The sequence below is a fragment of the Sphaerodactylus townsendi genome, linkage group LG02 (genome assembly GCF_021028975.2).
Source record: "Sphaerodactylus townsendi isolate TG3544 linkage group LG02, MPM_Stown_v2.3, whole genome shotgun sequence".
Taxonomy (NCBI): domain Eukaryota; kingdom Metazoa; phylum Chordata; class Lepidosauria; order Squamata; family Sphaerodactylidae; genus Sphaerodactylus; species Sphaerodactylus townsendi.
In genome coordinates, this window is record NC_059426.1 from 138,156,349 (window position 1) to 138,171,039 (window position 14,691).

General features: G+C 44.1%; 1 protein-coding gene across 2 annotated transcripts in view; it reads right to left on the minus strand.

Annotated features, from left to right (window-relative positions):
• The window catches only part of SNX6 (sorting nexin 6), a 54,026-nt gene that overhangs the window by 22,528 nt on the left and 16,807 nt on the right, over positions 1-14,691 (minus strand). For both annotated transcript variants that reach the window (XM_048484915.1, XM_048484914.1), the window contains 2 exons: positions 2,264-2,368; positions 1,602-1,712 (listed from right to left, as the gene is read on the minus strand). In XM_048484915.1, the coding sequence (XP_048340872.1) occupies positions 1,602-1,712; positions 2,264-2,368 (216 nt within the window). The remainder of the gene's footprint in view (positions 1-1,601; positions 1,713-2,263; positions 2,369-14,691) is intronic.

Consider the following 14,691-nt stretch of genomic DNA (forward strand, 5'->3'; position numbering starts at 1 on the left):
AAGGTAGCTTGGCTGATGGGCACGAAGGAGAGAAGGATGCAAGAAAATGGTAGAGGCTATGGGGGCTGTCAGGGAAGACAACTGAAATAGTATGGTAACAGATACGAGTTGGGGAGGGGGGGTAGGGAATGAGATGGCTCTCCTACAAGTCCTTGAAGGTTCCCTTTTTGTATTTTCTTATTTGTAGAGAGTTGGAATTTCATTCAGTTTGTAAAAGAAGGTATTTACACATACAGTAAGCACAATATACTCTCAGAACTACCAAGCAGGACTTTCTATACAAGTTATTGTATAGAGTACTTTTTAATGTATAGAGTAATTTTCAACAGTTCTGAATAAGTACATCTAATTATGGGTTTTAGAAAGCTGGAATCAAACAACTTCAGAAAAGTTTCACTAAGTGCACATTACAACCACTTACTCAGAAAGATCAATCTGAAGGCAAGAACTGTTTGCCTGGTTCATGCATCTAACTTAACCTAGCTAAAAATGTGCCCACCGTTTTCCTGCAAAGTCACTTGGGGCGGGGGGATTACTAAATGCTTATTAACCCCACAATAATTATCCCACTGCTCAACTTGTGTTCTGCTACTGCACAGGGTTATCTAACCCAGGTCAGAGAGACAATTCCATCCCTTATATTGGTATTATGGTCCAGCTAGGCTCTTGCACTGGGACAGTAGCCACTAACTGTGCTGCTATATTGATACTCTCAAGAGCAATAACTAGAAGCTCAGGGAAGACAATATTATCAACAATACCTCTTCCAGAAAGATATAAGCATCACCAGAACAATCCTGTTCCCCCAGTAATTGAGTGCTTGAGCAGTTTTAAAGGCAGTCAAGCTACTTTCCTCTCTTGGGAAATGTTGCTGATGAGGCACAAGCATCTCCACCTGAGCCTCAATAGATGCCCAAAACACATTTATAGGCTTTGTTTTGGTTATAGAAAATGCAAATTTGTAACTAAAAAGGAAGGTCAGTTTTCCCATTTTAATTATATTGTCTGTTATTTCCCTATTAGACACCTTTGAAATCTTCTAACGACTCTAAACAATTACTTGCACAAAGTTATATATTGTTCTTTCATATTAGATAGTTTGTTTTTTCCCTACAGGTGCAGTGTTTTATGCCTTCCAAAATGGTGAATAATACTGCCTGTTAAAAAGCAATCCCCAACATGCACATGAATCTGTCTTACAAAACTGCATATAATAAGGGGAGTCTCCCAGTGCCCCTTTTAGAAGCTTGGGCCTATAAATCTACTTAAACACATGTAGCTACTTTATAACATAAAATTAGCCCATTGGTCTACCAAGGTCATTGTGGTCTACTCTGACTGGAAACTCCATAAGGTCTCAGGCTGAGATCTCTCACAGCATTTATGCCAAGGTCCTTTTAATTAGAGACATCAGCTATTGAACCTGAGACCTCCACAAGAACAGACTCCCGGGTGGGTGGGTTGTGGGGGAGGAAGGGAGAGAAGAGAGCGAAAGAAAGAAAGAAAGAAAGAAAGAAAGAAAGAAAGAAAGAAAGAAAGAAAGAAAGAAAGAAAGAAAGAAAGAAAGAAAGAAAGAAAGAAAGAAAGAAAGACACACTTACAATATAGCCTGCATAATCTTCATTCTCAACAAAGGAATCATGAAGCCAGATAAATTCTTCATGTTGTCGGACAACTGAAAATTCATTTTGTTTGAAATTCGGTAAAGAGCTCTGCAAAACATATGGGAAGGAATGCATAAATTAACGTAATGTTTGCCACTAACCTTTGCTACATTTTTTAAAAATACATGAAATACAAATACTTAAAATATCAGTTATTAAGAAAAGCAACTGGGTCTTTCAAATCAATAAAATTATTTTTTTAAAGTTTGATAGTTAGACTTCACAATGTATTAGCATTTTGAATAGAGTTACAGCCAAAGGAGAATTTAATTAAAAAATCAGATTAGCATGGTGTTGAACTAGTTGAAGGGTTACAGAAAAACAAATATGGAATCCCATCATCAAATCTTAACATATGCTTTGCTTACATAAGAATGTAATTGCTTGCCCACCTTGATTTTTTTTACTAATAACTGGAGGACAGACATAGTCACTAAAAATGATTACACATAATTAAGTTTCATGTACTTGGAATTTCCAAGTAGCATGTTTACAATTGCAACTTTGCATGGCAAGCTATAAGACTTCTCTTTAAGCAGCATAAACAAAAAAGTTGACCAGATAATAGATGTAAAAGCTGCATACCAAGGTGGTTTTACCTTTGTATGGACGGTAAATTTAACTTTGTCTCTTTCACTAAGCGCATCTGAAATGTCCACTTGCAAGGCAGAATCTGTTTGCAGATCTACATTGACCTGTCGAAGCTAAACAAATAAAGGATTCAGTTTTAGTAAGGCCTAAAAACAGGAACAAAGCCAGTTTTGCATATATGCTTTACAGCCCCATCCACGAGCTGGGCGCCTGGCTGCAACACCACAGCTGTACCTGACCACCACCCATGAAGGCATGGGGAAACTGGAAAAGTCAAACAGCCTCCCTATCACCGAGGAGCCTCTATGGGCCCCAATGAACCTACACCACAAGTCCAAGCACAGCCCACCAGCATAATGCCATCAATGTCCAGAAGAGAGCTCCTCCCCTTGTCATGCCCCAGCCCAGTCCCACTGCACCAGCAGAAGTAGCAAAGGCCCTGGGAGGCTGGCATAGTGTCCAGTGCTGCGGCCAATGTCAGGGGTGTGGCCACTGCACACTGGCAATATCGCCCTTCCACCAGGGTAAGTGCCTAAGGGAGGACAAGCCGGCAGGGCAGCACACCACTCCCAGAAGTGGATTTGCCCCTCCCCTTCTGGATGAGGCTTTTAGTTTTTAAAACATTGCAGCAATAGGTACCATTATAAGAGATTATACAGCCCAAAAGAAATTATTCTGATAAAACAAATTAAAATTCATTTCCTCTGCAAAGTTAGCATGAAACACAATACAGGTAGCAATATAAAATATGCATAGAGCAGCTTGAATACATAGAAAGTTGAATACAATGGCTCATCTCCAATGAGGTCCACTGATGGACCACTCACCCCTTCCTTGCTGCAATCCACTAAACAACTACCCTTCCCAAGTTTTATTCCTGGGGGATCAACAGGCCCTCAGGAATAGCATAGGGCAGTGATGGTGAACCTTTTCGAGACCGAGTGCCCAAATTGCAACCCAAAACCCACTTATTTATCGCAAAGTGCCAACACGCCAATTTAACCTGAATACTGAGGATTTATCTTAGAAAAAATGGTTGGCTCCGAGGCGTGCGTTACTTGGGAGTAAGCTTGGTGGTAGTTGGTGGCTTTGCTTTGAAGCAACTGTGCAACTCTTCCAACGGGTGAATCATGACCCTAGGAGGGTTTACTCAGAAGCAAGCCCCATTGCCAGCAACTGAGCTTACTCCCTGGTAAAGAATCGCGCTTTAGTTCCTTCGCAAGATTGAAAAAATCCAGTGGGGTTTTAGTTTAGAAGCACTTAACAGGGTTATCTACAATGCTTCCCCAAAACTAGCTCTTAGGTTTAATGCTAATAATTGAGCCCAGGGGTCCAGGCCAGCCTAGATGTGTATGTGGAGGGGTGGGGTTGACTCTGTTTGCACGTGCCCACAGAGAGGGCTCTGAGTGCCACCTCTGGCACCCGTGCCATAGGTTCGCCACCACTGGCATAGGGACAAAGAAAGGGGCTGCAGTGGAAAGAATAAGCAGAAATTGATGTCCCTTCTTCCAAAGATTGAAGTCCCTCTCCATCTTTAGAATACAGTGGCTATATACAAGTTTCCATATCAGGCTTCGTCTTTTGCAACGCTTCAGAAAATTTAGAACACAGGAAGTGACTTTCACTGTATTAATTAAAAGCCATGTTGCTGGGAAAACATTGTTGCTGGACTTCTTGAAGAGTTTTGATTGTCTATTAATCCCTTTCCCCATGCATCCTACAGAACTATGTCTTCCAAACATCACAACCTCCTGTACTTCCATCTGCTCCCTTCCTTTTCCTGAAGCCTTCTGCACCATCTCTCAGTCCTCCCGCCCCACACCCCATCCTCGTTCAGTTTCCATCTCTCTGCTCTAATCCCACTCACTGAACTTCATAGGCAACAGAACATAAGACTTTTATTCTTCCATTAGTTCATACACCCAGAAGAGTCTCTGTTGCAAGGAGCTACATAATATGGAAGGCTGCAACAGGATGAACAAACTGCCCCAACTTCACCTTTGAATCCAGAGAGGAAGAGCAGGAATGCACATGCTGTCATGACAAAAACTCATCCCAAACACAGGCCTACTTCTCATGTGCAGAGTGTGGCAGACCACAGCAGCCACGTTACTTCAATTAAAGCACTAGAAATTCCAACCTGTATGAGAAGAGCCCATGATCTGATTCTTAACCATGTCAGCACTTCCATTCCTCTGCACTGGAGCACCACTAGCATAGTTAGGAAGTGAGTATGACCTTGAAACCTCTCAAGCAACCTCAGCAGAACAGGAGCTCTGCTACAATGAATTCCATATCCCTGCACAAGAAGATAAAATGAAGGGGAAGGAAATTTGATTTTCTCACGAAGAAGGCTATTTTGTTCAGACCTGCTATAGAAATTTATAGGCATTCCCACCTAACATCTTCTCATTGCAGCATCTGTAACAGAAATCCAAAGAATGTGTAAAAGCAACTCCTCATCTATACATTAGTGGCAAACCTCCAGTCTTTGTGTTTACCTGTGCGGAGGATCTATTAATGACAAATGCACAGCAGCCTAATAGCCTATCAAAAGAAAGACAATAAAGGAGGACCAAAGCAAGACAAAAATCAAGAACCATCTTCCTAATATAGTTTCAAAATGCATCTATTACAATTGATAATCCTAGGACTGAAATCATGTACAGAGCCTCTTCATATGTCATGTAAGCATACACCTAAACGAGATAACCAATGCAGACATATTTAGAAACACACATGCAGTATTACACACACACACAGCGCCAAGATTGAAATCACTCAATGTCAAGCATGTATTTAATCACAGTTGATTGCTACATGGGAAGTTCAATGACTGTAGAAGTCAATCTAACCTGGATGTCAGAAAGTGCATTACTAGATTTTTTTTTCAAGAGAACTGATTTTCATAAGGCATTTTTACACAAACTCTGCAAGGCTCTATCCGGGCCAGGGCCCTTACGGCTCTGGCTCCTGCCTGGTGGAACATTCTTCCTCCAGCTGTTCGGGCCCTGCAGGACCTTGGCAAGTTCCGAAGGGCCTGTAAGACTGAGTTGTTCCACCGGGCTTTTGGTGAGGCTGGCCGCGGATTGGCTGCCCCTTCATGAGGCCCCTGCCATATTCTGTCATCTCTGGCTTTCATCTTTGGGCACTGCCAGCCCCTCCCAGCCTTAAGACCGGGTGCCACCAACATGGGTTGTAGACTGCTGTCATGTAAGTTGTTATGCTGCACATTGATTTTACATGTTTCTAGCTGTGTTTTAAGTTATTTATTGGTATTGTGAACCGCCTTGTATTGTGAACCGCCAAGAGCCCTCCGGGGATAAGGTGGTCTATGAAATCCAATACATAAATAAATAAAACAACTAGTTTAAAAAACCACACTTGATCACCAATTTTACCCACCATAGATAAAGTTTTCTTTTGAATTGACTCTGAAAATTGACTTGCTGTATGAATATTGAAAGATATTCCAATTGTTGTTCAGTAAATCTGGTACATACAGCCTACAGTAGAGCTGTAGACAACAGTCTTACTCTTAGCAACCATGAACTGGGCTTTCCCATATTTTAGTTTTCCAGAATATCTTCTCCACTTAGTGACAATGCAGGATATAACTTGCACATGCCTTCACAATTTACAGAGCTGCAGCCTCAACTTCCATTTGAAATAAATGCACTCACATTTACAAGCCAAGGCTAAAGTCATGTTCTACGCTTGCTCTAAAATTTTACTACAAAGCTTTGCAAGAGTATAGAAGACGGCAGCTTTAGTCTAACTCCCTTAAATACCCACAACGGTTTCCAACACAGCTGTCATGCTTAATTTCATGCAAGCCTAACATTTTATAGTGTGTGGGATTCATTTTTGGCCAGAATCAGTTGAAATTCAGTCCTCAGCTTTCCTGGTGCCTTTCCATGAGCTGTCATACCACACAACAGAAAAATTCTTATATAACTTTTTAAAAATTGCTACCTGTATTACTACCTCCGAAGATTGGTATCCTACATTAACTTGGAAGATTAGTATCCTACATTAGCAGTTACATATTATTGTAACTGGTTTCCTAACACAAAAGTTTTCAGAACAGACAGTCTTTTCAAACTGGGGGAAGGGGGTGGGAGAAGGCAAGTTATGATGCAATACTAAAAATACTTACTGATCTACTGAGATCAGCTGGACTTGTGAGTGTTTAGGAACACTCTTATTCGAGTCAGTCATAAAACAAGGTTTCACTTACCTGCAACTGTTGTTCATCAAGGTCTTTTGTGCAGCCACACTGACCCTCCCTCCTGCCCTGCTGCGAGCTCTCCGCTTATTTTTTGATTTTTTCTGACTCAGCTTTTTTTATATTTGTGAAGCTTGTGGCAGCTATCAGGAATAAGGGGTAGAAGGGGGCGCATCCTCCCAGTCACATGATGGTTTGAGCGGGAAGGGGCCGTCACATTGCAATCTGGCGGGGGGGGGGGGGGGCTCCTCTGCTGCTAGGCCTAAGAAAAATCTTCCGAACAGCAGACTTGCACAAGCGCAGTCCCATGTGGGGTTGCACTGAAGACCAAAAATGAATACTCAATGCAACATCACAGTATTGTTTACACTGTGGTATAAGTGCTGTTCAAGATCCAATCACTTCTATACCAATTAATCCATTCTTTTGTCCTGTTTACGAAGACAAATTAAGCTCTATAAACAATAATTCTGAAATAGAGTTGTATAGTATATTGGAAATGCACCTGTACTGAATTCTTTCACCATCTTTTCACTTATGATCTCAAAGAGTTCAGGCTGTGAAGTGAACAAAGAGCTTTGGGGGTTTGCATAACTATGGCTTAGCTATAGTCCCATGCAGAACCTGCATCAGAAGTGCATGGTGTTTTCATAGCAGCGATACTGTGGTAGTATATAGACATGGTTCAGTGATCAAGGTGAACATATAGTGCTCCATTCTCATAGAAGCAACAATGTGCATGAGACTGTCAGGCAATTCAGATGGGGAGGACTGCTGCACCAGCCAGGGACAGCGAAGCGAAGGTAGTGTCATGCGGCCTTCAAAGGGGCTTCGAGTGGCATGAAAAGGAGGGAATTTTTTAAAAAACCCACCTGCCCAAATTGCCCCATAGCCTAAACAGGCTTACACCACACTTTTCAGTGGCGTAAACCTGCAGCCGCAGAAAATAGCTTTCCCAGGTTGCAACGCTGGTGGAACTGCACTAAAGTCGGCTCTACCCCTGGGATCCCCCTGGCCTGCCTCTCACGCTGCATTCAGACGCCAGTATAACTCCCCAGTGGAGCTCATTTCCAGGTTTGGCTGTTGCAGAGCTGTGAGGCACCAATATGCCAGTGTGTTTGCTCTCTGTGCCACCATGGGTGCCCCTTATGTCAGCAGAGGGAGAAACAGCACTGGCGGAGCCCTCCCCTGCTCCCAAATGCCATTTCAGCCCTCCCCACCTGGACAGGGCCATATATCTACACCAGCACTGTTGACTGCATTGCCAAACTTTTTATCACTTGCTATGACATTAACAACTTGTCCTGTGTTAATGTTTATCTCCATACCAGAAAAGCTTCACATGCCAACTGATTTCTTTAGGACAAGCTGTTGCTAAAGGTAAGAAAGAAGGTCAGCTTGTTTCTGGTCTGTTGCAACTGGATAGGGGAGGTCCGCCACCAGCACTCACCATGCACATACTAGTTTAATCACAGAAATAGTTTTTAAAAATGCTAATCCCAAGCACTACCACTGTTTAAAAATACAAAAAGTTTATCAAAGGTTTCATATGGATTAATTAAAATATTTATACTCCCCTTGGCTAAAGTGGCTTAAAAGTAAAACACGGCAAATAAAGACCAAAGAAAGGCCTCGAATACTCCTCCAACCACTAAAGATACTTGCTGTTCATATTCCATCAAAAGCCCTGGCAAACAAATAAGTATTGCAGTACCTCCAGAAGATCTCCAACAAAGACTTATCTCTTCAGGGAACCTGTTCCACGGGGGGGCGGGGGGGGGGCATGGTAGAGAAGGCCAGAGTTCTGGTTGATACCAGGGAGGCCATCCTAAGTAGGGGAACAGCTAGAGGTGGTAGCCTGGAAACTGCAGCTGGCACACAGGATCATGTGAAAGGAGATGGCCCCTCATATACATGGGCCCCCGGCCATGAGGAACTTAAAGGTCATGACCAGCACCTTGAACTGAACTAAAAAACAAACTGGCAGCCAATGTAGCTGTTTCAATAACAGACAACATATGTTCCCATGGTCTAGTCACGAAAATATTCAGGCTGCCGCATTTTAGACCAGCTGCAATTTCCAGGTCATCTCAATGTAGAGCTTGTTACAGTAAACAAACTGTGAGGTTACAAGAGCATGGATCATTATGAACAGGTTGGCTGAGTCGAAGTGAGACAATTGGAGAACCAGATGCAGCTGACAGAAGGCACTCTTGGCCATTTTGCCAACCTGTTTTTCAAACAACAAGGCTAGGTGTATGAGCACCCCCAAGCTCTTCATATGGCTTTTGCAAAGTACATTAAATGCTTTGGTTCAGAAATGCAAGGTAATCTTCAAACAAAGAAAGCTCAATGAGGTGGGATACCCTGATCACATATTAACTATGCTGTCCTTGCAAATATTTAAATTATTTAAAAACACAGTTACAAAAGCTCAGCTGGAATGTGTTCTGCAGGTTAGGAAAGGCAGCGCCCAGTCCAAAAGAAAGGCACCATGGTTAACAAGAGAGGTTGAGGAAATTATTAGGGAAAAAAAAGATGTCTTTTAGAAAATGGAAGTCCAACTTTACTGATAAAAAATACCAGAGAGAACACAAATGGTGGCAAAAGAGAAGCAAGTTAGCTGTAAGGGAGGCAAAAAAGGATTATGAGGAATGCATGGCTGCGAACGTCAAGACCAGCAACAAACAGTTCTTCAAGTACATCAAAAGCAGGAAGCCAGCTAGGGAAGCGGTAGGCCCATTAGATGACGAAGGAACAAAAGGTGTGCTAAAAGATGACAGGGAGTTTGCAGAGAAACTGAATGAATTCTTTACATCTGTCTTCACCCAAGAGGAGGTGAGGAAAATTCCTGCACCTGAACCAAGCTTCTTAGGAGGTAAATCCAAGGAACTAGCGAAGATAGTGGTAGACAAGGAAGAAGTTCTGGCAGCCATTGATAAACTAAATGCTACCAAATCACTTGGCCCAGATTGCATTCACCCAAGAGTTCTTAAAGAGCTCAAGCATGAAATTGCTGATCTTCTCACTTTAATATGCAACTTATCCCTGAAATCTGCCTCCATCCCTGAAGACTGGAAGATGGCCAATGTCACACCAATCTTTAAGAAAGGGTCTAGGGGGGACCCAGGAAATTACAGGTCAGTCAGTTTGACATCTGTTCCTGGTAAATTAGTAGAATCTATCATTAAAGATAAAATTATTAAACATGTAGAAAAGCAAGACCTGCTGAGGAAGAGTCAGCATGGCTTTTGCAGAGGCAAGTCCTGTCTTACAAACTTACTAGAGTTCTTTGAGGGTGTAAACAGGAATGTGGATAAGGGGAAACCAGTGGACATTGTCTACTTGGATTTCCAAAAGGCTTTTGACAAAGTTCCTCACCAGAGACTATTGAGAAAACTCAGCAATCAAGGAATAAGAGGGGAAGTCCTCCTATGGATTAAAAACTGGTTGAGGAACAGGAAACAAAGAGTGAGTGTAAATGGGAAGTTCTCACAATGGAGAGATGTAGGGAGTGGTGTCCCCCAAGGATCTGTTTTGGGACCAGTGCTCTTTAACCTATTCATAAATGACCTGGAAGTAGGGGTGGGTAGCGTGGTGGCCAAGTTTGCAGATGATACCAAATTATGTAGGGTGGTGAAAACCACAAAGGATTGCGAAGAGCTCCAAGCGGACCTTGATAAATTAGGTGAGTGGGCTCAGAAATGGCAAATGCAGTTCAATGTAGCAAAATGCAAAGTGATGCACATAGGGGCAAAAAATCCAAACTTCACATACATGCTACAAGGGTTAGTGCTATCAGTCACAGACCAGGAAAGGGATTTGGGCGTCTTAGTTGATAGTTCCATGGGAATGTCAACTCAATGCATGGCAGCTGTGAAAAAGGCAAACTCTATGTGGGAATAATTAGGAAAGGAGTTGATAATAAAACTGCAAGGATTGTCATGCCCTTATATAAAGCCGTGGTGCGACCGCACTTGGAGTACTGTGTCCAGTTCTGGTCGCCACATCTAAAAAATGATATTGAAGGGATAGAAAAAGTGCAGAAAAGGGCAACAAGGATGATTGAGGGATTGGAGCACCTTCCTTATGAGGAGAGGCTGCAGCGTTTGGGACTCTTTAGTTTGGAGAGGAAACGTCTGAGGGGGGATATGATTGAAGTCTATAAAATTATGCATGGGGTAGAAAATGTTGACAGAGAGAAATTTTTCTCTCTTTCTCACAATACTAGAACCAGGGGGCATTCATTGAAAATGCTGGGGGGGGGGGGGGAGAATTAGGACTAATAAAAGGAAACACTTCTTCATGCTACGTGTGATTAGTGTTTGGAATATGCTGCCACAGGAGGTGGTGATGGCCACTAACCTGGATAGCTTTAAAAAGGGCTTGGGCAGATTTATGGAGGAGAACGGTCCATTGGTTCACTTACCGTGAAGGGCCCTTCTCTTGTAGGCGAAGGGGCATCTTGGTGGGTGATTCTCCACCCCCAATTCAGGGAGGCAGGAAACAGAATTTCGTCACTTCCTGTCCAGGCTTGGCATCCATTTTAGCCAGTATTCGACTGACCGAGCAGTCCAGAAAGGGAAACATGAAGTGAAAAAGGTCCCTCAAAGATAACGTAAACAACAATGAAATAACTCCAGAACAACATTAGTCGTAAGAAGAACATCAACTACAGGGACAAGTGTCCTAGAGAAGGTATTTTAAACACTAACCTTTCATAACTGAATATATATACAGAGACTGAGACTCATGATAAATGCTAACGACTCGCTGGGAGGGCCAAGATGCCCCTTCGCCTACAAGAGAAGGGCCCTTCACGGTAAGTGAACCAATGGACCGTTCTCTTGGAGGCTCGGGGCATCTTGGTGGGGCCTCCCAAAGCAGTGTCCCCAATTAGGTGGGTTGTCGTTAAGCATCTATAATGTGTTCCAGAACCCTACGCCCGAACACTGTGTCAGCTGCACCCCATGAATTAAGCTTGTAATGTCTAACAAAAGTGGAAGGCGTTGACCAAGTGGCTGCCTTGCAGATCTGTTCCACTGAGGCGCTATGTCTGAATGCTGCGTTAGTGGCTGCTGATCTAGTGGAATGCGCTGTGATGCCAGCCGGAACTGAAATGTTCATGGCCTTATGGGCTTCCACGATACAGCTCTTAATGTTAGCACTAATGGAAGCCGCTGACATGGGCATGCCTAGGTTTGGGGCAGCTGTGTTGATGAAGAGAGTCTGAGACTTTCTGATCGATTCGGTGCGTATAATGAAAGCTTTTAGAGACCGTCTGATGTCTAAGTTGTGCCATAAGCGTTCCTTTGGATGGTTTGAAGCGAGGACAAAAAAGATGGCAAAATAATGTCCTGTTGCAAATGGAAGGAAGAGGATGCCTTGGGCTTGAAGGTGGGATCTGTGCGAAGGACCACCTTGTGTCGCCGTGGAAAGGCAGCACAAATTAGGGTTAATGGAAAGGGCCCTTAATTCTGATAATTACCCTTCTGGCCGATGTGATGGCCACTAAGAATAGTGTCTTCATCCTTAGCCAACGTAAGTGAATAGTCTGGATCGGTTCGAAGGGGGACTTTGTTAGAGCTGAAAGGACCGAGTTTAGCTTCCATGATGGGAAGCGATGGCATGTAGGTGGCTGTGACTGTTGAACGCCTTTAAGAAACCTGATGACATCCGGATGTTGTGAGGCTGAAATTCCTTGGAACTTTTGCCATACAGTGGACAAGGCGCTTACTTGTCTTCTCAGGGTGTTGGAACGCAGGACCAGCTTTGGAAGCCGCCTTGTAGGAATTCCAACACCGATACCAGGGAAGGATGTTCAGGATCTATCTGTCTGGTCGAAGACCATTTGACAAAAGCCTTCCAGGTGTAGTTATAGATGCGCACGTTCGCAGGACGCCTTGAGGCTAGAAGGGTGTCTGTTACCGCTGTTGAATAACCTTTGTCTGTCAGGACGCTCGGCTCAAGCCGTTTACCAAGCGGTCAGATGGAACCATCCCGGATCGGAGGTGCAGAAGCCGGACCCTGATGGAGCAGAGTTGAAGCTAGAGACTGGAATGTGGAACGGCCGACATTACGTTGATAGTTCTTGTATTGCGGAGGAACCACGGTCTCCTCGCCAATTGGTGCGTATGAGGATGATCTGGAGCTTTTGTTTTGATGATTTTTTCGAAGTAGTTTGGGTATAAGAGGAATGGGCGGAAAGGCATACAGAAGAACTGGCGGCCATGGACTGGTCAGAGCATCTACCGCAAGAGCTTTGGGATGAAAGTACCTGGACATGAACTGTGGCAACTGTGTGTTTTGTGCCGTTGCGAAGAGGTCGATCGATGGCACCCCGAGGTGTTGTGTGATGGTCCAGAAAATCTTCTTGTTCAGTGCCCATTCTGCCGTCGAGAGATGGATTGCCGGCTCAGCCAGTCGGGCTTGTAGGTTCAGAACTCCTTGAATGTGTTCTGCCTTCAGGCTCTTGATGTTGTGTTCTGCCCAGGTCAGGAATGCTGGACACTTCCTGTGCAACGCGGAGGATCTTGACCCCCCCTTGATTGTTGATATGAGGCCTTTGCCGCTATGCTGTCGGGTGCGGATTAAGACATTACGTTGATTGGAAACCCGAGGTCTGGAATGATTTGAGTGCTAGGAAGATCGCTTTGACCTCCAACACGCTGATGGGCAAACAGGACTCGATTAGCGCGGTCCATTTTCCCTGCATATTTGTTTTGCAGGCTGGCTCCCCAGCCCTCGATAGGCTTGGCGCCTGTGAAGATCTGAATCTGAGACGTGATGGAGAAATTGGTTGTTTGCCTTGAATAAGATTCTTTTGCACATCCACCAGCTGAGCCGGATTTCAGGAGTTGCGAATCAGAATCTTTCTGTCCCTCTTGTGAATTATGTCCTGTTGATAGGGACGGAGAAACTGTTGGAGTGGACATGCGTGGAACCTTTCCCCACTGGGTGAGGTCGATGGTTACAGGAGAGTTCCCAGAATCTTTACTAGGAAAGAGAAGAGATGCAGATTGGGATTGTAGAAGAATTCCTATCATTCTTTGAATGTTGTTTATTTTTTCCTCTCTGGGAGGAAGAGAGCGTTTTTGTTCGTCTATGATGGCTCCTAGATGAGTTAGACGTTGTGTTGGCTTTAAGGAGCTCTTTTGGATGTTGATGATGAAACCGTGTGTCTGTAGGGTTTGTCTGACCAAACTCAGATCTTGGATTGCTTGTTCCCTGGACCGTGAGCGAATTAAAAGGTCGTCCAGATAGGGGTGGATGTGGACCCTTGCTGACGGAGGAGAGTGATGTGGGGTGCTATCAGTATCTTCGAAAACTCGGGCCGAGGGCCAGCCCAAAGGGAAGAGCCCCTGAACTGGTAATGCTTGTTGTTCACCGCGAAACCTGGAGGAACTTCCTGTGAGAAGGTCTTTATGGGTACATGAAGATATGCCTCGAAAGATCCAGAGATGTCATGAAATCCCCGGCTCCTGAGGGCCTCTGAGATGGTTCTGAGGGATTCCATTTTGAATCTAAGTGGGTCTGATGAATTTGTTGATTCTTTGAAGATTCAGGATTGCCCTCCAGTCCCGGATTTTTTGGGGACCCAGAAAGAAATGCGAAAGTAGTGCCCGGAGAACATCTCTGTCTTGGGTACCTCTTCTATGCATGACTATCGTCCAGGAGGTGTATTACGGCTTCCAGAGTTCGCTTGGCTTTGTCCTTCTTGTTGCTTAGAGGAGAAGGGAAGGAAGAAGGTTAAAGGCAGAGAAAGAAATTCTATGGCATATCCTAGGGAGACGGTTTCTTGCAGTCCACGATCGACGGGGTTGCCTTTCCAGCTTTCCTGGAAGAGTAGAAGACGTCCCCGACCTGGGGAGTCAGGACTTGGGTGCTCCGTCTCCTCTGGTATTCTTATAGAATTTTTGACCTAAAGTTTCCTCTTCGACTAAAAGGAACCGGATCCACGTGGATACCATGAGGAATTTCTACCCTCTCTGAGTCCAGGAGTTGTTCTTGCCGCCTCTGGATGCGCGTGGCAACACACTCTCTGAGAACGAAAAGACGCTTTGGGCCAGGGTTGATTTTGTCGCGGAACGAAGGAATTTGGGTAATGTCTTCTTCTTATCCTTGGTTTCCAATGACTATGCGATCCACCGTCATTACGCCAAACAAGGTATTACCCTGAAAGGCATAGCTGGTAATCATGTTCCTAGA